Source organism: Salmo salar, chromosome 29 (assembly GCF_965601325.2).
Source record: "Salmo salar chromosome 29, fSalSal1, whole genome shotgun sequence".
In the NCBI taxonomy this organism is placed as follows: Eukaryota; Metazoa; Chordata; class Actinopteri; order Salmoniformes; family Salmonidae; genus Salmo; species Salmo salar.
The window spans coordinates 9,166,330-9,192,500 of NC_138319.1; the positions used below are offsets into that span (position 1 = coordinate 9,166,330).

Genomic DNA, 26,171 nt, shown 5'->3' on the forward strand with positions numbered 1-26,171 from the left:
TGGATGGAATCGGTGAATGAATGGCTGCAACTATCATTACACGGTTTAACAAGCTGCATAACAAATGATACCTAATTTGACAAAATAACAATTAAGTCATTCAAACGAGATACTAAGTCATTCGAATGAGAGAGTACCAAGAGTCTAGTTAATTTTTTTTGGGGGGGGGTGCTTGGGTTACTTAGCAAAATTGACAACATCAAACACTCTGGTAATTAAATGTTTCACCTATTATATATGATGTAGCATGGGGATTATGGGACTGGAGGATTATTTTGGGTTGTGGCCCATTCAGAGGGATAATACATTTTGTTAAAGGAAACCAGTTGTTGGTATGTGAAAGGTTGTCCAGGTTTGTAATTGAGTTCATATTCCATATTTTCAATGTTGTTGTTTTTTTATGAAATATTTCATGTTTGTTTTTTTATTAAATATTTCATGCTTGTTGTTTTATTAAATATTTCATAATTCATTATTATAATGAAAACCAAACCATTGGGCTGTTCTGTGAGTGAAGTGAGCTTAGCCTATTGTCCAATGAGCCACGGAAACTGACGACTCCATTTTAACACTGTTGTTCCTCGCTGTCCATTCCCGTTCAGGATTCATGCCAGCATGTGAGGTGCCCTGGTGGGAGGACAATCGAGGGAACCTGCATTAGGCCCAGTTTGATGCCTCTCTGACCTGTCTGTCTACAGAGCTGTCTGAGTCTAAAGTGTTACAGAGCAGTTTAAAGGGCGATTGTCTGGGCCCAGTGGGAAACTGGTTTGTCTCCCCTCTTTTCTGCCACAGTCCTCCACCATCGCTCCCCTTCCTTAATTTGAAATAATTTGATCTGATGGCTAAAAGTTTGTCAAAACAAAATCTCATTAACCACTGTCTGTGCACTTTGTTCCCTAGTTCCCTTTGTCCCACTGGCTGGCATGGAATATGAGCTGCGAAAATGTGGGGGCTAAAAGGGGATAGCAACATGAATCAAAGCTTTGTTTTAAGGTGTATCACCCCAGACAAACAATGAAGCATGTCTTGATTTACTCCAGAGTGAGGGTGGGTGGTTGCAAGGTTATGTCTTTTAAATCACTCCCCGTTGAGACAGCACTGTCAACAAATGCAAGACTGAAAGAGCGAAGTTGATGACTGTTTTGTCTCTTGAAGTAGTGAATGGGAATTGGGAAAGAAACTACTGGATCTCCACCGAACTCTCAAGGAAGTTTCGGTTCAAGGATCAGAGGTTCCTTGTTGTCATCTGTTGTTTTGTCCTCCATACCTGTTACCATATCATTGAGTGTCTCTGTGATTTAGCGAACCAAGTAATGTCCAGATCAGTAGCCTGATTGGTTCCCCTGAGAACATCTGGATGGTGAACTCATGGTCTCTTGCTCTGGATCTGCATGGAACTTTTAGAGGGGTTACTAAACCGTAAAGGGGTGTTCCACTCAAAATACAACAACTATATAACTACACGAAACAAAAATATAAATGCAACATATGAAGTGTTTGCTCCATGTTTCAGTAGTTGAAGTAAAAGATACCAGAAATGTTCCATATGCACAAAAGGCATATTTCTCTAAAATGTTGTGCACAAATTTGTTTACATCCCTGTTAGTGAGCATTTCTTCTTTGCTAAGATAATCCATCGACCTGGCAGGTGTGGCATATCAAGAAGCTGATTTAACAGCATGATCATTACACAGGTGCACCTTGTGCTGGGGGCAATAAAATGCCACTCTAGAATGTGCATTTTTGTCACCCAACACAATGCCACAGATGTCTCAAGTTTTGAGGGAGCCTGCAGTTGGCTGCTGACTGCAGGAATGTCCACCAGAGCTGTTGCCAGAGAATTGAATGTTCATTTCTCTGCCATAAGCCGCCTCCAATGTCATTTTAGAGAATTTGTCAGTATGTCCAAACGGCCTCACAACCGCCGACCACGTGTATGGTGTCGTTTGGGCGAGCTGTTTGCTGATTTCAACATTGTGAACAGAGTGCCACATGGTGGGTTATGGTATGGGCAGGCATGAGCTACGGACAATGAACACAATGGCATTTTATCGATGGCAATTTGAATGCAAAGATATATCGTGACGAGATCCTGAGGTCCATTGTTGTGCCATTCATCCGCCGCCATCACCTCATGTTTCAGCATGATAATGCTCTAGTTAAATAATCATCTACTTACAACGAACATTGTTGCATAAAATTAATGTTGGCCTTAGTCAATGACTGAAGAAACAGGGATTTAACCAAAGCAATAATTTTAAAACAAAATAACCACTCTCTCTGCTTCTCTGCCATAATTTATTTGTCCATTGCAGATCAGTCTCTCCAATGTATTGCTCCTTAAACTACACTACATGACCAAATGTATGAGGACACCTGCTCGTCGAACATCTTATTCCAAAATCATGGGCATTAATATGGGTTTGGTCCCCCTTTGCTTCTATAACAGCCTCCAATATTCTGGGAAGGCTTTCCACTAGATGTTGGAACATTGCAGCGGGGACTTGCTTCTATTCAGCCACGAGCATTATTTAGCTCGGGCACTGATGTTGGGCGATTAGGCCTGGCTCGCAGTCGGCGTTCCAATTCATCCCAAGGGTGTTTGATGGGGTTGAGGTCGGGGCTCTGTGCAGGCCAGTCAAGTTCTTGCACACCGATCTCGATAAAGCATTTATGTTTGGATCTCGCTTTGTGCATGGGGGCATTGTCATGCTGAAACGGGAAAAAGGCCTTCCACAAAGCACAGAATCGTCTAGAACATCATTGTGTTCGGCAGCATTAAAATGTCCCTTTACTGAAACTAAGGGGCCTAGGCCAAACCATGAAAAACGGACCCAGACCATTATTTCTCCTCCACCTAACTTTACAGTTGCGCTATACATAGGGGTGGGTAGCGTTCTCCTGGCACCCGCCAAACAAAGATTTGTCTGTTGAACTGCCAGATGGTGAAGTGAAGGCGTTTCCACTGCTCCTGACGAACAGTTCTTGTGCTGACGTTGCTTCCAGAGGCTCTTTGGAACTCAGTGAGTGCTGCAACCGAGGACAGACGATTTTTACGCACTTCAGCACTCAACGGTCCCATTCTATGAGCTTGTTTGGCCTACCACTTCGCGGCTGAGCCGTTGTTGCTCCTAGACGTTTCCACTTCACAATAACTGCACTTTAAAAAAAATTCAAATCATGATATTTTTTTATTTAACAAGGCAAGTCAGTTAAGAACAAATTCTTATTTACAATGACGGCGTACCGGGGAACAGTGGGTTAATTGCCTTGTTCAGGGGCAGAAAGACAGATTTTTAGTTCGGGGATTCGATCCAGCAACCTTTTAGCTACTGGCCTAATGCTCTAACCACTAGGCTACTTGCCGCCCCACTTACAGTTGATTGGGGCAGCTCTAGCAGGGTAGAAATTTGATGAACTGACTTGTTGGAAAGGTGGCATCCTATGATGGTGCCTTGTTAAAATTTACTGAGCTCTTCATAAGGCCATTTTAATGCCAATGTTTGCATGGCTGTGTGCTCGATTTTTAAACACCTGTCAGCAACGGGTGTGGCTGAAATAGCCGAATCCACTAATTTCAAGGGGTGTCCACATACTTTTGTATATACCGTGCTTTCGAAAAGTATTCAGACCCTTGACTTTTTCCACATTTTGTTACATTACAGCCTTAGTCTAAAATGGATTAAATAAATAAACATCCTCAGCAATCTACACACAATTAATTCCCCATAAAGAAAAAGCATCAACAGGGTTTTTAGAATTTTTTTGCAAATGTATAAAAATGAAAAACGGGTACCTTATTTACATAAGTATTCAGACCCTTTGCTATGAGACTTGAAATTGAGCTCAGGTGCATCCTGTTTCCATTGATCATCCTTGATGTTTCTACAACTTGGAAGAGTGGCCAGACGGAAGCCACTCCTCAGTAAAAGGCACATGCCAGCCCGCTTGGAGTTCATTGACTGGGACTGAACATCTCTGGAGAGACCTGAAAATAGCTGTACAGCTCCCCGTCCAACCTGACAGAGCTTGAGAGGTTCTGCAGAGAAGAATGGGAGAAACTCCCTAGGTACAGCTGTGCCAAGCTTGTAGCATCATACCCAAGAACACTCGATACCAAAGGTGCTTCAACAAATTCCTGAGTAAGGGGTCTGAATACTTACGTTTTTCAGTGATATTCAGTGATATTTCAGTTTTTTATTTATTTATAAATAAAAATAAATAAAGTTTTTTGCTTTGTCATTATGGGGTGTTGTGTGTAGATTGATGAGGCGAAAGAAACAATTTAATACGTTTTAGAATAAGGCTTTAACCTAAGAAAATTTGGAAAAAGTCAAGGCGTCTGAATACTTTCCGAAGGCACTGTATGTGTGTGTGATAGATATATACACTGTTTTTGTCCATTAAAATAACATCAAATTTATCAGAAATACAGTGTAGACATGAATGTTGTAAATGACTATTGTAGTTGGAAACGGCAGATATATATATATATTTTTTTTTTTGAATATCTACATAGGTGTACAGAAATCCATTATCAGCAACTATCACTCCAGTGTTCCAATGGCACGTTGCTAGCTAATCCAAGTTTATCATTTTAAAAGGCTAATTGATCATTAGAAAACCCTTTTGCAATTATGTTAGCACAGCTGAAAACTGTTGTTCTGATTAAAGAAGCAATAAAACTGTCCTTCTTTAGACTAGTTGAGTATATGGAGCATCAGCATTTGTGGGTTCGATTACAGGCCCAAAATGGCCAGAAACAAAAACCTTTCTTCTGAAACTCGTCAGTCTATTATTTTTCTGAGAAATGAAGGCTATTCCATGCGAGAAATTGTCAAGAAACTGAAGATCTCATACAACGCTGTGTACTACTCCCTTCACAGAACAGTGCAAACTGGCTCTAACCAGAATAGAAAGAGGAGTGGGAGGCCACGGTGCACAACTGAGAAAGAGGACAAGTACATTAGAGTATGTAGTTTGAGAAACCGACGCCTCACAAGTCCTCAACTAGCAGCTTCATTAAATAGTACCCGCAAAACACCAGTCTCAACGTCAACAGTTAAGAGGCGACTCCGGGATGCTGGCCTTTTAGGCATGATGGTCTGTCGTTTCTCTTTGCTTATTTGAGCTGGTCTTGCCATAATATGGACTTGGTCTTTTACCAAATACGGCTATCTTCTGTGTACCCCCCCTATCTTGTCACAACACAACTGATTGGCTCAAACGCATTAAGAAGAAAAGAGAATTCCACAAATTAACTTTTAACAAGGCAAACCTGTTAATTGAAATCATTCCAGGTCACTACCTCGTGTTATTTCATAGTTTTGTTGTATTCACTATTCTACAATGTAGAAAACAGTAAAAATAATAAACCCTTGAATCTTGTTTTCAGGGTTTCAGAACCAAAGATGGATACCTGGTTGTGGCTGCGGGCAACGACAAGCAGTTTGTCAAAGTGTGCAAAGTAAGTAACATGACCCCTCATGCATTATCAAACAGCATATAATACATAATCTTGCAATTTCATATTGGGCTTAAATGTTACTTTTAGTTAATCTTTCCTGTCGAAGTTTGCTATTAGGGTTAGTATTTCACAGTGCTACTAGTATCACTGAACTGTCACCCAGAATCCCTCCCAAGTGACTTAGTATTGACTTTGTGTTTCCAGATGCTAGGCCTGAATCATCTGTCTGACGAGCCCAAGTACAAAAGCAACACACTCAGAGTGCAGCATCGCCAAGAGCTGCTTCACATCCTCTCCCAGAGGTAAAGCCTCCTCCTTCACAGTAAACAAAGTTTTAAAAAAAATCTGACTTATGGCAAACATTAAAAATATAGCTGGCGGCTTGCCTCATCTATATTCATGTGTTGTTTGGTAAGTCTACAAGTTCTCAGTTTGGCCAGAGAGCCTGTAACGGATGTGGCGTAGAGAAAAGGCAACAGGACACGGAGACCACTCACACAGATGTTCTCATCTGCCCTCCCTTCCAGTCGCTTTGTCATGAAAAGCACTCGTTGGGCCCCAGGCCCAGTCGACTGTTTCCTCTCTAAGGGGTCAAGGGGCGCGATGGGATCGGAGGCATTTAGCAATGGGACGTTATCTAACACCACCGGAGGAGGGTGGCTCATTACGTGACACTGGCCTTGTCTGAAATCTGGCTTGTCTACTACTTATTTAAACTGCATACTGTGTACTAATTTTACTGCATACTATGTAGAATGTACTGTTAAGTAAAAACTAATGAAGTAAGCAACAAATAACATTCTAGTCTCATGCTACTTAGAATGTGTCAGCTAATGCACAATTGTGTTGATTCCCGCCAATCGTTCATTTTGGTACAGTGCGTCCCCAGAGCTGATTGTCAGCTGTGGTCAGACCCACATGGGTCTCAAAATACGATTCTCTTCCTCAGTATGTCCAGCGAATTGTACTAGATCAAAAGCAGAAATTAGTATGACATCCTGGCATTTAAAGCATACACATTTTTTTCATTTTCACTTACTATAAAAATAAAAAAAATGTGAAAATGACTGCTATTTAGAACGCTAGTACGGGTATTCGGACATGGCCTTATCGGACAGCAGTGTATTGTTTTGGGGTGCATATTTTTCTTTCTGGCTGCACAAAAGGCAAATCAGGCAAGTGTTTCTTTATCCCGAAGGTGTGTGTGTGTGTGTGTGTGTGTGTGTGTGTGTGTGTGTGTGTGTGTGTGTGTATATGGTGAGTGAAAAACTGCTGGGGATTGTGGGTGAAGCGAGAGAATGCTTCACTCTTGCCATCTAAGGATATTCTGCGATCGAGGGCAAGGCAGGAAGCTGAGTGCAGGGTCTACATATGACCACATACACCTGCTGGAGTTGTTGTGTCTCTGGAACAGCTCCAGCTGTGGCCTCCTCCTCCTCGTCCCCTGCTGTAATTTTGAAAGCTTCACTTTGCGGTCTCTTCAAACTCTTCAAACTCTTCAAACCACCCTTTCTTCTTCCTCCCCGGCTCCCAGGTTCTTGGAAGAGGTGACAGGCGAGTGGCTGAGGAGGTTTGAGGGGACAGGCGTGCCCTGCGGCCCCATCAACAACATCCAGCAGGTGTTCTCCGAACCACAGGTCAGTCCCCACAGTGCTTTGGCTCACACAGCCTCCGAGTCAGGTTCATCTGAGACTCACCCCCTCTACTTTGTTATTTTAATTTTATTAAATGTTAATCAATACAGGTAAGTGAATTAAGAACAGATATATTTATTTGCAATGATGACCTGTCAGAAGGCAAGCACAGCAGGTAGGGCAGGGTCTTACAGTTGATCTCTGTAATGACCATGGGTTGTGGGTTCCAAATTCTTGCATTGATATACACAAATAGCTATTGATTGGAAAAGCCAGGACATTATTCTCAGATTTAGATTTGGTAGATGCCAGAGGGAGTTGTGAAAATGAACAACCACTAGCTTGCTGCTTGATATCTCGTTATCATCACAGCTCCTCAACCTGTTTTTTGTTATTATGAGAGATCTTCAAAATAGTTACCCCCGACATCTTTAAATGGATCTCTATGCTAAATAAGGGTGGGAAAAAATAAGTGATTGAAAGAGATTACTACGGACAGTGTTTATATGATGACAGAAAAACATATATTTGATCTGTCACAGACATTAATTAAAAGCTTAAATGCTTAAAAGACTGTAGAAAACTAATGACAAACAAGGTATTATTGTGGATCTTCTGTCCAGGCTGTCATTGTAAATGTAAAATTTGTTCTTAATTGACTTGCCTGGTTAAATAAAGGTAAAAAAAAATATATACACACTACCGTTTGGGGTCAAAGTTTGGGGTCACTTAGAATTTTTTTTTTGGTCCATTTTTAAAATAACATCAAATTGATCAGAAATACAGTGTAGACATTGTTAATGTTATAAATGACTATTGTAGCTGGAAACGGCAGATATATATTTTTTATGGAATATCTACGTAGGCGTACCATTATCAGCAACCATCACTCCTGTTTTCCAATGGCACATTGTGTTATCTAATCCAAGTTGATCATTTTAAAAGGCTAATTGATCATTAAAAAACCTTTTTGCAATTATGTTAGCACAGCTGAAAACTTGTGCTGATTTAAATAAGCAATAAAACTGGCCTTTAGACTAGTTGAGTATCTGGAGCATCAGCATTTGTGGGTTCGATTACAGGATGAAAATGGCCAGAAACAAAGACCTTTCTCCTGGAACTCATCAGTTTATTCTTGTTCTGAGAAATGAAGGCTAATCCATGCGAGACATTGTCAAGAAACTGAAGCTCTCGTACAAAGCTGTGTACTACTCCCTTCACAGAACAGCGCAAACTGACTCTAACCAGAATAGAAAGAGTGGGAGGCCCCGGTGCACAACTGAGCAAGAGGACAAGTACATTAGTGTGTAGTTTGAGAAAGAAGACGCCTCACAAGTCCTCAACTGGCAGCTTCATTAAATAGTACCTGCAAAACACCAGTCTCAACGTCAACAGTGAAGAGGCGACTCCGGGATGCTGGCCTTCTAGGCAGAGTTGCAAAGAAAAAGCCATCTCAGACTAGCCAATAAAAATAAAATATAAAGATGGGCAAAAGAACACAGAGATATGGCTTTTTCTTTGCAACAAAAGACTCCGCTATGCAAGTAACCATTTCGGTGTGTTCGTAAATTCAGTCTAGCCATCTACTCCGATTTCAGAGCACTCTTGTCTGAGCATGCCAGAGCGCAGAATAACCAACAAATTTACGAACGCTCAACACCCATTGAATATGGCCGGTGTCAGTAAATGTTGGCAAAAAAGCGTAATTAAATTGTTGCCAGCAGCACAGTTACAGTCACCTACGCTCTGGATGACATGAGAACAGCCTAACCAGCTCTGCTAGGGCGAACAACATGGTCAGAGTGGGGCGTTCTCTCATTATGTGTCTGTAAATAGCTAGCAAGCTAGCCAATGTTAGCCAGTTAGCTTGGATGCTTGACTGCCGCTGTGAGGTCAGAATGTTCGGATCAACCTTACTCATCGGCCAGAGTGTCCAGTGTGCGCTCTGAACGCGAAATTCTCTGAATTTACGAACTGACAATCTGACAACACAGTCGCAGTCACCATTGCTCTGGATAACATAACAGCCTAACCAGCTCTGCTAGGGCGAGTAATGTTCAGCGAGCAGTTCTCTCATTTGTGTCTGGAAGTAGCGAGCAAGTTAGCTTGGGTGCTTGCCTGCTGTTTGTACAGAACGCTCGGATCAAACCTTAAAGAGATGGGTGGGGCTAAAGCTTAAGAGGGTGTGAATGATGCTGAATGGGTGTAGACAAAGAAGGGCTCTCCAGTAGTAGTACCAAAACTTTCAAATAACATTTTCTCAGTAGTGAGTTTACAAGTGTATCAACTTTCAAAGCAGTATTACTTAAAAATGGTTACTCAGTTGTAGTGTGTGAAATACCAATTTGTAGCTCTGAGTCTACTTTTATCCAATGGAAAAAATCGAATTTCTAATTTTGCTACATAACACCGATTTGAGCAGCTCGGTCACACACAGTACCAGTCAAAAGGTTTTTTATTTTTACTATTTTCTACATTGTAGAATAATAATGAAGACATCAACTTTGAAATAAGACATATGGAATCATGTAGTAACCAAAAAGTGTTAAACAAATCAAAATATATTTTAGATTCTTCAAAGTAGCCACCCTTTGTCTTGATGACTGCTTTGCACACTCTTGGCATTCTCTCAACCAGCTTCATGAGGTAGTCACCTGGAATGCATTTCAATTAACACGAGTGCCTTCTTAAAGTTGAATTCAAATCAAATTTTATTTTATTTGTCACATGCGCAGAAGAGTGAAATGCTTACTTACAAGCCCTTAACCTGTCTGGGAACCTGGGACGCTTGCGTCCCACCCTAGTCAACAGCCAGTGGAATCGCATCGCGTGAAATACAAATACCTCATAAATGCTATAACTTCAATTTCTCAAACATATGACTACTTTACACCATTTTATAGATACACCTCTACTGAATCGAACCACGTTGTCCGATTTCAAAAAGGGTTTACAGCGAAAGCAAAACATTAGATTATGTTAGAGTACCCAGCCCAAAATAATCACACTGCCATTTTAAAAGCAACTAGCATGCATCACAAATACCCAAAACACAGCTAAATGCAGCACTAACCTTTGACAATCTTCATCAGATGACACTCCTAGGACATCATGTTACACAATACATGCATTTTACATCGGCGCGTGACGTTCAGAAAATATTTTCCCTCAAATGCTTCCGGTGGATCAGCGCTACAATTTACAAAATTACTATTTGAAAACATTGTTAAAATGTAATATTGTCATTCAAAGAATTATAGATTAACATCTCGTGAATGCAACCGAATTGCCAGATTTAAAAATAACTTTACTGGGAAATCACACTTTGCAATAAACGTGGTGCTATGCTCAGAAAAATAGGCTAGGCGATACAGGTTAGCGCCATCTTGGAACCATCTAAAATCAAATATACTATTGTAAATATTCCCTTACCTTTGATTATCTTCATCAGAAGGCACTTCCAGGAATCCCAGGTCCACAACAAATGTAGTTTTGTTCGAAAAAGTTAATTATTTATGTCCCAATAGCTCCTTCTTGTTAGCGCGTTCCGAAGGCTACTCATAATGTACTGAAGCACGCGGGACTTGCACGAATGTGCAAAAAAAAAATATTTACATTCGTTCAAACATGTCAAACGTTGTATAACATAAATCTTTAGGGCCTTTTTCAATCAGAGCTTCAATAATATTCAAGGCGGACGATTGCATTGTCTTACTAAACGTTTCGGAACGAAAGGGTACCCACGGGCGCCCGCGTCATAGTAGTAATGGCCCTCCCCCCATGACCAACTTTCCAGGCCTCTCGTTCGGTCAGTTTTTACCGGAGAAGACTAAAACCACTTTGTAAAGACTGTTGACATCTAGGGAAGCCTTAGGAAGTGATAAATTAATCCTAACTCACGGTGTGTTTCATAGGCAAAGTGTTGAAGGTGATTCCACAAATCAGATTTCCACTTCCTGCATGGAATCTTGTCAGGGTTTGGCCTGCCATATGAGTTCTGTTATACTCACAGACACCATTCAAACAGTTTTAGAAACTTTAGAGTGTTTTCTATCCAAATCTACTAATTATATGCATATTCTAGTTACTGGGCAGGAGTAGTAACCAGATTAAATCGGGTAAGTTTTTTATCCGGCCGTGCAAATACTGCCCCCTAGCCCCAACAGGTTATGAACAATGCAGTTTAACGAACCCCCCCCCCCCCCCCCCCCCCCAAAAAAAAGTAAGAGATAAGAATAACAAATAATTAAAGAGCAGCAGTCAATGTGCGGGGGCACCAGTGTCGATAATCTGTTCATGCAGGTAGAGTTATTAAAGTGACTATGTATAGATAATAACACAGAGTAGCAGCAACGTGGGGGGGGGGGATTCAAAAGTTTGGGTAGCCATTTGATTAACTGTTCAGGAGTCTTATGACTTGGGGGTAGAAGCTGTTTAGAAGCATCTTGGACCTAGACTTGGCACTCCGGTACCGCTTGTCGTGCGGTAGCAGAGAGAACAGTCTATGACTAGGGTGGCTGGAGTTTTCGTCCATTTTTAGGGCCTTCCTCTGACAACCCCTGGTATAGAGGTCCTGGATGGCAGGAAGCTTGGCCCCGGTAATGTACTGGGCCGTACGCACAACCCTCTGTAGTGCCTTGCGGTCGGAGGCCGAGCAGTTGCCATACCAGGCAGTGATTCAACCTGTCAGGATGCTCTCGATGGTGCAACTGTAGAACCTTTTGAGGATCTGAGGACCCATGCCAATTATTTTCAGTCTCCCGAGGGGCAATAGGTTTTGTCGTGCCCTTTTCACGACTGTCTTAGTGTGCTTGGACCATGTTAGTTTGTTGGTGATGTGGACGCCAAGGAACTTGAAGCTCTCAACCTGCTCCACTACAGCCCCGTCGATGAGAATGGGGGCGTGCCCGGTTCTCCTTTTCCTATAGTCCACAATTATCTCCTTTGTCTTGATCACGTTGAGGGAGAGGTTGTTGTCCTTGCACCACACGGTCAGGTCTCTGACCTCCTCCCTATAGTCTCTCATCGTTGTCGGTGATCAGTCCTACCACTGTTGTGTCATCGGCAAACTTAATGATGGTGTTGGAGTTGTGCCTGCAGTCATGAGTGAACAGGGAGTACAGGAGGGGACTGACCACGCACCCCTGAGGGGCCCCCGTGTTGAGGATCAGCGTGGCGGATGTGTTGTTACCTACCCTTACCACCTGGGGGCGGCCCGTCAGGAAGTCCAGGATCCAGTTGCAGAGGGAGGTGTTTAGTCCCAGGGTCCTTAGCTTAGTGATGAGCTTTGAGGGGAAATATGGTGTTGAACGCTGAACTGTAGTCAATGAATAGCATTCTCACATAGGTGTTCCTTTTGTACAGGTGGAACAGGGCAGTGTAGAGTGCAGTAGAGATTGCATCATCTGTGGATCTGTTGGTGCGGTATGCAAATTGTAGTGGGTCTAGGGTTTCTGGGATAATGGTGTTGATGTAAGCCATGACCAGCCTTACACTAGCGTCGGAGCCGGTGTAGAACGATTCGATCTTAGTCCTGTATTGACGCTTTGCCTGTTTGACGGTTCGTTGGAGGGCATAGCTGGATTTCTTGTAAACTTCCGGGTTAGAGTCCTGCTTCTTGAAAGCGGCAGCTCTACCCTTTAGCTCAGTGCAAATTTTGCCTGTAATCCATGGCTTCTGGTTGGGGAATGTGTGTACAGTCACTGTGGGGACTACGTCCTCAATGCACTTATTGATAAAGCCAGGGACTGATGTGGTGTACTCCTCAATGCTATTGGAAGAATCCCAGAACATATTCCAGTCTGTGCTAGCAATACAGTCCTGTAGTTTTGCATCTGCTTCATCAGATTTGCCAAATGGATGGCGAGGGAGAGCTTTGTATGTGTCTCTGTTGTTTACATATATGCATAGGCCCCCGCCCCGTGTCTTACCTGAGGCTGCTGTTCTATCCTGACGATTTATAATGTGTAACCTGCCAGCTGTATATTATTTTTATTTTTTTTCACCCCTATTTAACCAGGTAAGCTAGTTGAGAACAAGTTCTCATTTACAACTGTGACCTGGCCAAGATAAAGCAAAGCAGTGCGACACAAACAACAACACAGAGTTACACATGGAATAAACAAGCGTACATTCAATAACACAATAGAAAAAAAGAAAGTCTATATACATTGTGTGCAAATGGCATGAGGAGGTAGGCAATAAATAGGCCATGGTAGCGAAGTAATTACAATTTTACAGATTAACACTGGAGTGATAAATGAGCAGATGATGATGTGCAAGTAGAGATACTGGTGTGCAAAAGAGCAGAAAGTAAATAAAAACAGTATGGGGATTAGGTAGGTAGATTGTGTGGGTTATTTCAGATGGACTATGTACAGCTGCAGCGATCGGTTAGCTGCTCAGATAGCTGATGTTTAAAGTTAGTGAGGGAAATATAAGCCTCCAGCTTCAGCGATTTTTGCAATTCGTTCCAGTCACTGGCAGCAGAGAACTGGAAGGAAAGGCGGCCAAAGGAGGTGTTGGCTTTGGGGATGATCAGTGAGATATACAATAATATACATTCTCAATGTCGTCGTTCAGCCACGACATAAGATATACGTTTTTAATGTCCTGTTGGTAGGATTTGCTTGCTTTCAGTTCGTCCAATTTATTTTCCAGCGATTGAACATTAGCTAGCAGATCGGAAGGCAAAGGCAGATTAGCCACTCGTCGCTTGATCTTTTTCTGCGAAATCTCAGTTTCCTTCTCCAGCGAATGACGGGGATCTGGGCCTGGTCGGGTGTCTGTAGTATTTCCCTCCTGTCCGACTCATTGAAGAAAAACTCAGTCTAATCTGAGGTGAGTAATCACAGATCTGATGTCCAGAAGCTCTTTTCAGTCATAATAGTCGGTAGCAGCAACATTATGTAATAAACAACCTACGAACAACAGAAGATTTGGTAAAAGACCAAGTCCATATTATGGCAAGAACAGCTCAAATAAGCAAAGAGAAACGACAGTCCATCATTACTTTAAGACATGAATGCCAGTCAATTCGGAACATTTCAAGAACTTTGAAAGTTTCTTTGAGTGTAGTCGTAAAAACCATCAAACGCTATGATGAAAGCGGCTCCCATGAGGACCGCCACAGGAAAGGAAGACCCAGAGTTACCTCTGCTGCAGAGGATAAGTTCATTAGAGTTACCAGCCTCAGAATTTGCAGCCCAAATAAATGCTTCACAGAGTTAAAGTAACAGACATATTACAACATCAACTGTTCAGAGGAGACTGCGTTTAATTATTAGTTACATTGTGCAGACTTTTTTTCTTTAAATTATTGATTTATGTAGGATGCTACATTTTTGACCAGTTGCAATTGTAAATAGGCCTAATAAAAAAATCCTACTTCTATTAGGCTGTTAAGCCTCATAGCCTACCTCAGCCAGTTGAGTTATTTTATATAGGTCTAGGCTCCGAAGAAATAGACTCCAATTAAGCCCTCTTGTTGTTTGTAAAGTCAAATTAAAATGAAGATTATTGTTGAAATGAATTGCTCGACTGGTGTAGGTTTTCTCCATCTGTTTGCGTGCAACACTTACGTATGAAGTGCGTGTCTCTCATGTCGCACATCATATCGAAACAACATATTGTCATTCTCTGCAGAGGAACGTTATTGTATTTGGCGTGGAGAAGGTGTCCACTTTCGGCCGGGGATTCAACTTACACGTTAACTAGCTGGCTAGATGGTTTTTGTCTTTTTCCTGGCATTAGCTTAAATTGCAATTTTATTTCACCAACCTCATGATCTACTTCAGAATGCTTGTGTTCTGCCTAAGCAGTGTAGCTACAATGCTTGAGCTGGTCCCATGGTTGATTCAGAGCGGTAGACCCTCTGCATTATTATGACTCCATTGTCTTAACCTTCCCATCTTAAACCTAAGCATGGGTACACTCAAAATATCTGACAGTCAGTTGAGGCTCCTCAGATGAGTGTATTTCATAAAAATAGTGAAACATTAAAGGTATCCTTTTTAGATATTATCTATATTATTATTATTATTATTAATTATTATTATTAATTATATATTATAATCTATATATAAAAAAAAAAAAATTGAACATTAACCGTGTGTAGGTAGATATGTGTGTAAGTACAGTTGAAGTCAGAAGATTACATACACTTAGGTGGTTTTCAACCTCTCCCCAAATTTCTTGTTAACAGACAGATTATTTCACTTATAATTCACTGTATCACAATTCCGGTGGGTCAGAAGTTTACATACACTAAGTTGACTGTGCCTTTAAACAGCTTGTAAAATTCCAGGAAATTATGTCATGGCTTTAGAAGCTTCTGATGTCTGCTTGACATCATGGGAAAATCAAAAGAAATAAACCAAGACCTCAGAAGAAAAATTGTAGACCTCCACAAGTCTGGTTCATCCTTGGGAGCAATTTCCAAACACCTGAAGGTACCACGTTCATCTGTACAAACAATAATACGCAAGTATAAACACCATGGAACCATGCAGCCGTCATACCGCTCAGGAAGGAGACGCGTTCTGTCTCCTAGAGATGAACGTACTTTGGTGCGAAAAGTGCAGATCAATCCCAGAACAACAGCAAAGGACCTTGTGAAGATGCTGGAGGAAACAGGTACAAAAGACTCAAGTTAAACAATTTAAAGGCAATGCTACCAAATACTAATTGAGTGTATGTACACTTCTGACCTACTGGGAATGTGATGAAAGAAATAATTCTCTCTTCTAATATTCTGACATTTCACATTCTTAAAATAAAGTGGTGATCCTAACTGACCTAAGACAGTGAATTTTTAGTAGGGTTAAATGTCAGGAATTGTGAAACTGACTTTAAATGACTGTAAATGTATTTGGCTAAGGTGTATGTAAACTTCTGACTTCAACTGTAGATGTAGAAATACAGATACAAATGATTTGTTGCAGGTTGGGGGGGGGGGGTTCACACCTAGCTCGGCTATTAAACAGTTCTTTAGTAAAGGTTGAATAGTCTATTCTTCAGCTAATAGCCCATCCTGCTAGCTTGTGAAAAACTAATAATAATACACTGCTCAAAAAAATAAAGGGAACACTTAAACAACACAATGTAACTCCAAGTCAATCACACTTCTGTAAAATCAAACTGTCCACTTAGGAAGCAACACTGATTGACAATAAATGTCACATGCTGTTGTGCAAATGAAATAGACAACAGGTGGAAATTATAGGCAATTAGCAAGACACCCCAAATAAAGGAGTGGTTCTGCAGGTGGTAACCACAGACCACTTCTCAGTTCCTATGCTTCCTGGCTGATGTTTTGGTCACTTTTGAATGCTGGCGGTGCTTTCACTCTAGTGGTAGCATGAGAGGGAGTCTACAACCCACACAAGTGGCTCAGGTAGTGCAGCTCATCCAGGATGGCACATCAATGCGAGCTGTGGCAAGAAGGTTTGCTGTGTCTGTCAGCGTAGTGTCCAGAGCATGGAGGCGCTACCAGGAGACAGGCAAGTACATCAGGAGACGTGGAGGAGGCCGTAGGAGGGCAACAACCCAGCAGCAGGACCGCTACCTCCGCCTTTGTGCAAGGAGGAGCAGGAGGAGCACTGCCAGAGCCCTGCAAAATGACCTCCAGCAGGCCACAAATGTGCATGTGTCTGCTCAAACGGTCAGAAACAGATTCCATGAGGGTGGTATGAGGGCCCGACGTCCACAGGTGGGGGTTGTGCTTACAGCCCAACACCGTGCAGGACGTTTGGCATTTGCCAGAGAACACCAAGATTGGCAAATTCGCCACTGGCTTCCTGTGCTCTTCACAGATGAAAGCAGGTTCACACTGAGCACGTGACAGACGTGACAGAGTCTGGAGATGCCGTGGAGAATGTTCTGCTGCCTGCAACATCCTCCAGCATGACCGGTTTGGCGGTGGGTCAGTCATGGTGTGGGGTGGCATTTCTTTGGGGGGCCGCACAGCCCTCCATGTGCTCGCCACAGGTAGCCTGACTGCCATTAGGTACCGAGATGAGATCCTCAGACCCCTTGTGAGACCATATGCTGGTGCGGTTGGCCCTGGGTTCCTCCTAATGCAAGACAATGCTAGACCTCATGTGGCTGGAGTGTGTCAGCAGTTCCTGCAAGAGGAAGGCATTGATCCTATGGACTGGCCCACCCGTTCCCCAGACCTGAATCCAATTGAGCACATCTGGGACATCATGTCTCGCTCCATCCACCAATGCCACGTTGCACCACAGACTGTCCAGGAGTTGGCGGATGCTTTAGTCCAGGTCTGGGAGGAGATCCCTCAGGAGACCATCCGCCACCTCATCAGGAGCATGCCCAGGCATTGTAGGGAGGTCATACAGGCACGTGGAGGCCACACACACTACTGAACCTCATTTTGACTTGTTTTAAGGACATTACATCAAAGTTGGATCAGCCTGTAGTGTGGTTTTCCACTTTAATTTTGAGTGTGACTCCAAATCCAGACCTCCATGGGTTGATAAATTGGATTTCCATTGATTAATTTTGTGTGATTTTTGTTGTCAGCACATTCAACTATGTAAAGAAAAAAGTATTTAATAAGATTATTTCTTTCATTCAGATCTAGGATGTGTTGTTTAAGTGTTCCCTTTATTTTTTTGAGCAGTATACATTTTCCCCTTTCCACATGTTAAAGATTCCAATAGATAGTGTTTTTAGCCACAATCGGCCCCAACCCCAATTAATACATTTGGGCACAGTCGATAGCATGCTGGACGTCGGGCTAGAATGTTGAGGGTTCGAAACCTGCTCCCTGCAAGTTTCATTACATTATTATGCCGGTCTAAGAGCAAATAGCCTGGATTGTTAGTCCCATCTGGTTCCTCACTCTCTTCCACTCGTCATTCGGCACGCTTGTGGGCGTGCTGGCAGGATGTACTGTTTTTTTATTCTGTATATATGAATTACAAAGCAGCCTTTACTTAAATCATGTTTCTAGTCTATTGCATAGATAGAATGTGTAGTCATTGATGTCCCATGAGCAGGAGTGGTAAACACTGTTGAGGTATATAATTGTAATGCATACATGCAGACACAGCATCATTCACAGAATGGAGTTTGATATACCTGGTATTGGATATGACAGAAAAAAAGACTTGCTAAATAGCAATTTTCGTAAATTAACTTTATGACTAAGAAAAGGCACAATGGTTTGTCTCTACATTAACTAACATATCCTCTCAATTGTACATTTTTGGCTTGACTCGTTATGACGTTATAACAACTTACATTTGCTTCCCCAGTAATGTTTTGTCAGCCATCTTTGATGAAGAAAGTCACCAGGGAGAGGTGGCTTGCGTCAAATTCGTCATTGGAACCACTCGATATGATTGGTCATATAAAAACCTTGGGACCCAAATGCATAATGAGTGCTCTAACTCCCCCTTGTGGTGCTCTGGAGCAATGAAGCCGTGATGCTGGGTACCTCTAAGTCCCGCAGTGTAAGCCCTGTAGGTGTAGAATAGTAAATAATGGCTACTTCTCACAAAGTTTTAAACTGGCAAGAGGAGTAAAAGAAGGTTGTCCACTATTGGCATATGTATTTATTATGGCCATCGAAATATTAGGTATTAAATAAGATCCAACAATAATATCAAGGGCTTAGAAACCCAGGGCTTAAAAACAAAGGTCTCATTGTTTTTATTTTTATTTTTTAGGGGTGGATCAGGTTAATATTGTGGAAAGAATATTGCTTCCATCAATGTAATTGTCTGCATCATTTCCAATCCCCCATTTATTTTTTGGTGTGTGTGTGTGTGTATATATATATATATACGCATGCATACATGTATACGCATACATATAGACATACTTTTTTAAAGAATATACCTTTATTATTATTCCCCGCAAATCCTACCACCGATCGCCCAATTGGAGTAAACTAATAAACACGTCGGCTTTTACCTTCAATTTATTCATCTTATACACATTTTACAATAGTTATATTTTGTTTGTTTTTAGTCCTTCCTCTATTTCTGATGTCCATCCAGTTTGATTTCTATTTGTAACTGTGCTATATCACAAAAGTTCTGAACCTACAGTGGGGAGAACAAGTATTTGCTACACTGCCGATTTTGCTGGTTTTCCTACTTACAAAGCATGTAGAGGTCTGTAATTTTTATCATAGGTACACTTCAACTGTGAGAGACGGAATCTGAAAGAAAAATCCAGAAAATCACATTGTATAATTTTTAAGTAATAATTAGCATTTTATTGCATGACAAGTATTTGATAAGTTTCCTGTAGTTCTTGACCAGGTTTGCATACACTGCAGCAGGGATTTTGGCCCACTCATCCATACAGACCTTCTCCAGATCCTTCAGGTTTCGGGGCTGTCGCTGGGCAATACGGATTTTCAGCTCCCTCCAAAGATTTTCTATTGGGTTCAGGTCTGGAGACTGGCAAGGCCACTCCAGGACCTTGAGATGCTTCTTACGGAGCCACTCCTTAGTTGCCCTGGCTGTGTGTTTCGGGTCGTTGTCATGCTGGAAGACCCAGCCACGACCCATCTTCAATGCTCTTACTGAGGGAAGGAGGTTGTTGGCCAAGATCTCGCGATACATGGCACCATCCATCCTCCCCTCAACGGTGCAGTCGTCCTGTCCCCTTTGCAGAAAAGCATCCCCGAAGAATGATGTTTCCACCTCCATGCTTCACGGTTGGGATGGTGTTCTTGGGGTTGTACTCATCCTCCTTCTTCCTCCAAACACGGCGAGTGGAGTTTAGACCAAAAAGCTCTATTTTTGTCTCATCAGACCACATGACCTTCTCCCATTCCTCCTCTGGATCATCCAGATGGTCATTGGCAAACTTCAGACGAGCCTGGACATGCGCTGGCTTGAGCAGGGGGACCTTGCGTGCGCTGCAGGATTTTAATCAATGACGGCGTAGTGTGTTACTAATGGTTTTCTTTGAGACTGTGGTCCCAGCTCTCTTCAGGTCATTGACCAGGTCCTGCCGTGTAGTTCTGGGTGGATCCCTCACCTTCCTCATGATCATTGATGCCCCACGAGGTGAGATCTTGCATGGAGCCCCAGACCGAGGGTGATTGACCGTCATCTTGAACTTCTTCCATTTTCTAATAATTGTGCCAACAGTTGTTGCCTTCTCACCAAGCTGCTTGCCTATTGTCCTGTAGCCCATCCCAGCCTTGTGCAGGTCTACAATTTTATCGCTGATGTCCTTACACAGCTCTCTGGTCTTGGCCATTATGGAGAGGTTGGAGTCTGTTTGATTGAGTGTGTGGACAGGTGTCTTTTATACAGGTAACGAGTTCAAACAGGTGCAGTTAATACAGGTAATGAGTGGAGAACAGGAGGGCTTCTTAAAGATAAACTAACAGCTCTGTGAGAGCCGGAATTCTTACTGGTTGGTAGGTGATCAAATACTTATGTCATGCAATAAAATGAAAATTAATTACTTAAAAATCATATAATGTGATTTTCTGGATTTTAGTTTTAGATTCCGTCTCTCACAGTTGAAGTGTACCTATGATAAAAATTACAGACCTCTACATGCTTTGTAAGTAGGAAAACCTGCAAAATCGACACTGTATCAAATACTTGTTCTCCCCACTGTATATACATTTTACAGACCCCGTATGTTTTACATTGTTTATCTTGTTATTAGTCCCACCCTTCAGCTCCATTCAACCCCTCCCATCTATCCATCAACATCATCCATTTCGGATTTCTATTTGCCATATATTTTTCAACTGTGCTGTGATGCTTCACAAAACAATTGAAGGTGTCATTGTTTGCTGATGATTAAAGTGTTCTTTTAAATCCACAATTTGGATCCCTCCACAGCCTCATAGAGGATCTAGATACTTTTTCTAACCTCTCTGGATTACAACCAAATTATGATAAGTGTACTATATTACATGTTGGATCACAAAAAAAATACAACTTTTACGTTACTGTGTAGTTTACCAATAAAATTGTCTGATAGTGATGTGGACATACTCGGTATACATATCCCGAAATAAATAAATTATATCACTCCAATACATCTTTATAGAAAGTTAGCAAAATAGATAAGATCTTGCTACCGTGGAATGGAAAATGCATGTCTGTTTGTGGAAAGATCACCCTGATTAACTCTTTAATCATATCCCAGTTTACCTATTTGCTTATGGTCTTGCCTACACCTAGCAAACAGTTATTTAAATTCTATAAGAAAAAAATATAACATTTTATTTGGAACGGCAACCCAGACAACATTAAACAGGCCTATGTATATAATGAATATGAATTTGGAAGGCAGAAATGATTACATATTAAAGCATTAGACATCTCACTAAAGACTTGAGTTATACAGAAGTTATACTTCAATCCGAACTATTTCTCTAGAAAATTAATAAGAATATCTCATCCCATGTTTAAAAGTGGCCTTTTTCCCATTTTCGCACTTTCAGTTATTTGAAAGGGAAATCCACTCCCAAATATCGCTATTTTAAATCAAGCCATATAAGGTTGATTTGTTTCAATTTAATCCACCAGAAAAAAATAAAAACAATTATACAGCATATATTGTGTTTAACTCAAATATAATAATAGATCAAATACCATTATTATTTTTTAAAGTATTTAATAAAGGTATATTCTTTTGTAAATTATATCATAAATAGGACTGGTGGAGTTATGTCACACATGCAGCTAACAAAAACATATGGAAATGTCTGCTCTACCAAAAAATACAACCAACTAATTGCAGCATTACTGCAAAAATGGAGAGGAAAGTGGAAGGGGGAAAAAGTAAGGAACTTGTCTGTCGACACTGCATTAAAGACCATAATTGGTTAAAAAAATGGTAATGAATAAAAAAGTATAACAGTTTAATTTAAGGACCAAAACATTTAGAGCTGTGCCATATAGATTGCAAAATAGTTGGGAAGAGATTTTCGATGTACCTATTTCATGGCACATTGTTTATGAACTGATACGCAAACCAATGCCGGATTCAAAACTTATAATTTCTCTATTGAAATTATTATACAAAGTTCTTGCAACAAATAGAATGTTATTTTTATATATATATATATATATATATATATATATTATATATATGGGGGGATACAACCTCCCCAGCTCTGCAGATTTTGCAGCAAAGAGACAAAATAATTACCGTAAATTCCGGACTATAAGCCGCAACTTTTTTCCCCACGCTTTGAACCTCGCGGCTTAAACAATGACGTGGCTAATATATGGATTTTTCCCGCTTTCAATTTTTCAAAAAAAAAAACACATTCTGTGACGTGCTCCGTTTTTTGGCGGCATGAAGCTTTCATTAGACCAATGAAATTGCCGAACGGGTTAAGGTCAAACAACATTTTTGTTTACTGTTTAGATTAAATCGAGAGCTCTCAAACTTCCCATCATTCTGATTACGGTAGTCATTTTGTCACCCTCATCATGGCAAAGACACGGAGAAATGCATATGATGCAGCTTTCAAGTTGAAGGCGATTGATCTGCCTGTTGGAAAAGGAAATAGAGCTGCTGCACGGGAGCTTGGTCTTAATGAGTCGATGATAAGACGTTGGAAACAGCAGCGTTAGGAATTGGCTCAGTGCAAAAAGACAACTAAAGCTTACTGCAATTTTTTTTTTTTTTTACAAGCCGTGTTTCGTTAAAGCCTGTGTAAAGTTCATTTGTTTCAATGTACCGGTAGGCACCTGCGGCTTATAGACATGTGCGGCTTATTTATGTTGAAAATAATATATATATTTTTTAATTCAGTGGGTGTGGCTTATATTCAGGTGCGCTCAATAGTCCGGAAATTACGGTAGATAATTTGTTTTGGTACTGTCCATATGTAGCTTGTTTTTGGTCACAGGTCCAGGAATGGCTGAAGAATTGCAATATTTACCTGAGGCTAACTGCAGATTGCACTACTGGGTGATCTGAAAAGTCATAGTCAATTGATCAATAATATACTTTTAGCTACATTCTTTTTTTAAATTCACTATCTGTAAAAATAACTTTTGTGAAACATCACAGTTGAAAAATATATGCCAAATAGAAATCCAATATGGATTGTGTTAAGTGTTAGATGGGAGTGGTTGAATGGAGCTAAAGGTTGGGAATAATAACAACTAATAACAACAAGATAACTAATGTAAACATACTGTGTCTGTCAAACAAATGGGTTCAGAATTTTTGTGAAAGAAACAGACGGGAGTGGCTGAGGTTAGAGGAGGGACAGGAGTAAAAAACCAAAATGGATCTATTGTAAAGTTGACTGTGCCCGTAAAATGTATAAGCTGGAAGTAGAAGCCTAAGCGTTGTTGTTCAGTAGTTTAGTCCAATTAGGGGAAGGGTGGTAGGGTTAGAAAGTAATAAAGGAAAATGTGTATATAATATATATATTTATATACGTGTGTGTATAGAGAGAGAGAGCGAGAGAGAGAGATTTTTATTTCACCTTTATTTAACTAGGTAGGCCAGTTGAGAACAAGTTCTCCTTTACAACTGCGACCTGGCCAAGATAAAGCAAAGCAGTGCGCCAAAAACAACAAGACAGAGTTACACATAAACAAACGTACAGTCAATAACACGAAAAATAGACAAATCTATGTGCAGTGTGTGCAAATGTAGAAGAGTAGGGAGTTAGGCAATAAATAGGCCCTAGAGGTGAACATAATTCCAATTTACCATTAATACTGGAGTGATAGATATGATGATGTGCAAGTAGAGATACTGGGGTGTAAAAGAGCAAGAGGGTAAGTAATAATATGGGGATGAGGTAGTCGGGTGTGCTATTTACAGATGGGCTGTGTACAGGTACAGTGATCCGGAAGCTGCTCTGACAGCTGATGCTTAAAGTTAGAGAGGGAGATTTAAGAATCCAGCTTCAGAGATTTTTGCAATTCGTTCCAGTCATTGGCAACAGAGAACTGGAAGGAAAGGCGGCTTTGGGGATGACCAGTGCAATATACCTGCTGGAGCGGGTGTTGCTGTGGTGACCAGTGAGCTGAGATAAGGCGGGGCTTTACCTAGCAAAGACTTATAGATGACCTGGAGCCAGTGGGTTTGGCGACAGATATGTAGTGAGGGCCAGCCAACGAGAGCATACAGGTCGCAGTGGTGGGTAGTATATGGGGCTTTAGTGATAAAATGGATGGCACTGTGATAGACTACATCCAGTTTGCTGAGTAGAGTGTTGGAGGCTATTTTGTAAATGACATCGCCAAAGTCAAGGATCGGTAGGATACTCAGTTTTACGAGGGTATGTTTGGCGGCATGAGTGAAGAAGGCTTTGTTGCGAAATAGGAAGCCGATTCTAGATTTAATTTTGGATTGGAGATGCTTAATATGAGTCTGGAAGGAGAGTTTACAGTCTAACCAGACACCTAGGTATTTGTAGTTGTCCACATATTCTAAGTCAGAACCGTCCAGAGTAGTGATGCTAGTCGGGTGTGAGGGTGCGGGAAGCAATCGGTTGAAGAGCATGCACTTAGTTTTACTAGCATTTAAAGGCAGTTGGAGGCCACGGAAGGAATGTTGTATGGCGTTGATGCTCGTTTGGAGGTTTGTTAGCACAGTGTCCAAATAAGGGACAGTTGTATACAGAATGGTGTCATCTGGAGGTGGATCAGAGAATCACCAGCAGCAAGAGCGACATCATTGATATATACAGAGAAAAGAGTCTGCCCGAGAATTGAACCCTGTGGTACCCCCATAGAGACTGCCAGAGGTCCGGACAACAGGCCCTCAGATTTGACACACTGAACTCTGTCTGAGAAGTAGTTGGTGAATCAGGAGAGGCATTCATTTGAGAAGCCAAGGCTATTGAGTCTGCCGATAAGAATGCGGTGATTGACAGAGTTGAAAGCCTTTAACAGGTCGATGAAGACGGCTGCACAGTACTGTTTTAGAAAGATTGTCCAGCCCAGCTGATTTGTAGGGAACCAGATTTTGCAGTTCTTTCAGAACATCAGCTGTCTGGATTTGGGTGAAGGAGAAGGGGGGGCAAGTTGCTGCAAGGGGTGCTGAGATGTTGGCTGGGGTAGGGGTAGCCAGGTTTAAAGCATGGCCAGCTGTGGAAAAATCTGTTTTTAGTTCTACATTTTTTGAATGGGGCATGCTTATTTAAGATGGAGAGGAAAGCACTTTTGAAGAGCAACCAGGCATCCTCTTCTGACGGCATGAGGTCAATATCCTTCCAGGATACCCGGGCCAGGTCGATTAGAAAGGGCTGCTCGCTGAAGTGTTTTAGGGTGCGTTTGACAGTGAAGAGGGGTGGTCGTTTGACCGCGGACCCATTACTCACGTAGGCAGTGATTGCTGAGATCCTGGTTGAAGACAGCAGAGGTGTATTTAGGGGGCAAGTTGGTCAGGATGATGCCCATGGTTACGGATTTAGGGTTGTAGGACGGCCGGGGTGTTAAGCATGTCCCAGTTTAGGTCACCTAAAAGTACGAACTCTGAAGATAGATGGGGGCGATCAATTCACATATGGTGTCCAGGGCACAGCTGGGGGCTGAAGGGAGTCTATAACAAGCGGCAACGGTGAGAGACTTGTTTCTGGAGAGGTGGATTTTTAGAAGTAGAAGCTCAAATTGTTTGAGCACAGACCTGGATAGTATGACAGAACTCTGCAGGCTATCTCTGCAGTAGATTGCAACTACTGCAGTGTAGGATTAGATTACGGCTAAAGGCTAAAAGAACTGGTCGTCTAGTGCATTCGGAACAGAGAGTAAAAGGAGCGGGTTTCTGGGCGCGGAAGAATAGATTCAAGGCATAATGTACAGACAAGGGTATGGTAGGATGTGAGTACAGTAGAGGTAAGCCTAGGCGTTGAGTGATGATGAGAAAGGTTTTGTCTCATGAGGCACCATTTAAGCCAGGTGCGGTCACCGCATGTGTGGGGGTTGGAACATAAGGGCTAGCTAAGGACGATTGAGCAGGGCTGGAGGCTCTACAGTGAAATAAGACGAAAATTACTAACCAAAACCGCAATAGACAAGGCATAATGACATTAGGGAGAGGCATGTGTAGCCGAGTGATCGTAGGGTCTAGTGAATAGCTAGGCAAGC

The 26,171-nt window shown here is 41.7% G+C and overlaps 1 protein-coding gene across 3 annotated transcripts in view; it reads left to right on the top strand.

Annotated features, from left to right (window-relative positions):
* The window catches only part of sugct (succinyl-CoA:glutarate-CoA transferase), a 230,585-nt gene that overhangs the window by 76,560 nt on the left and 127,854 nt on the right, over positions 1 to 26,171 (top strand). For all 3 annotated transcript variants that reach the window (XM_045710639.2, XM_045710641.2, XM_014180625.3), the window contains 3 exons: positions 5,396 to 5,467; positions 5,672 to 5,769; positions 7,002 to 7,104. In XM_045710639.2, coding sequence (XP_045566595.1) covers positions 5,396 to 5,467; positions 5,672 to 5,769; positions 7,002 to 7,104 — 273 coding nt within the window. The remainder of the gene's footprint in view (positions 1 to 5,395; positions 5,468 to 5,671; positions 5,770 to 7,001; positions 7,105 to 26,171) is intronic.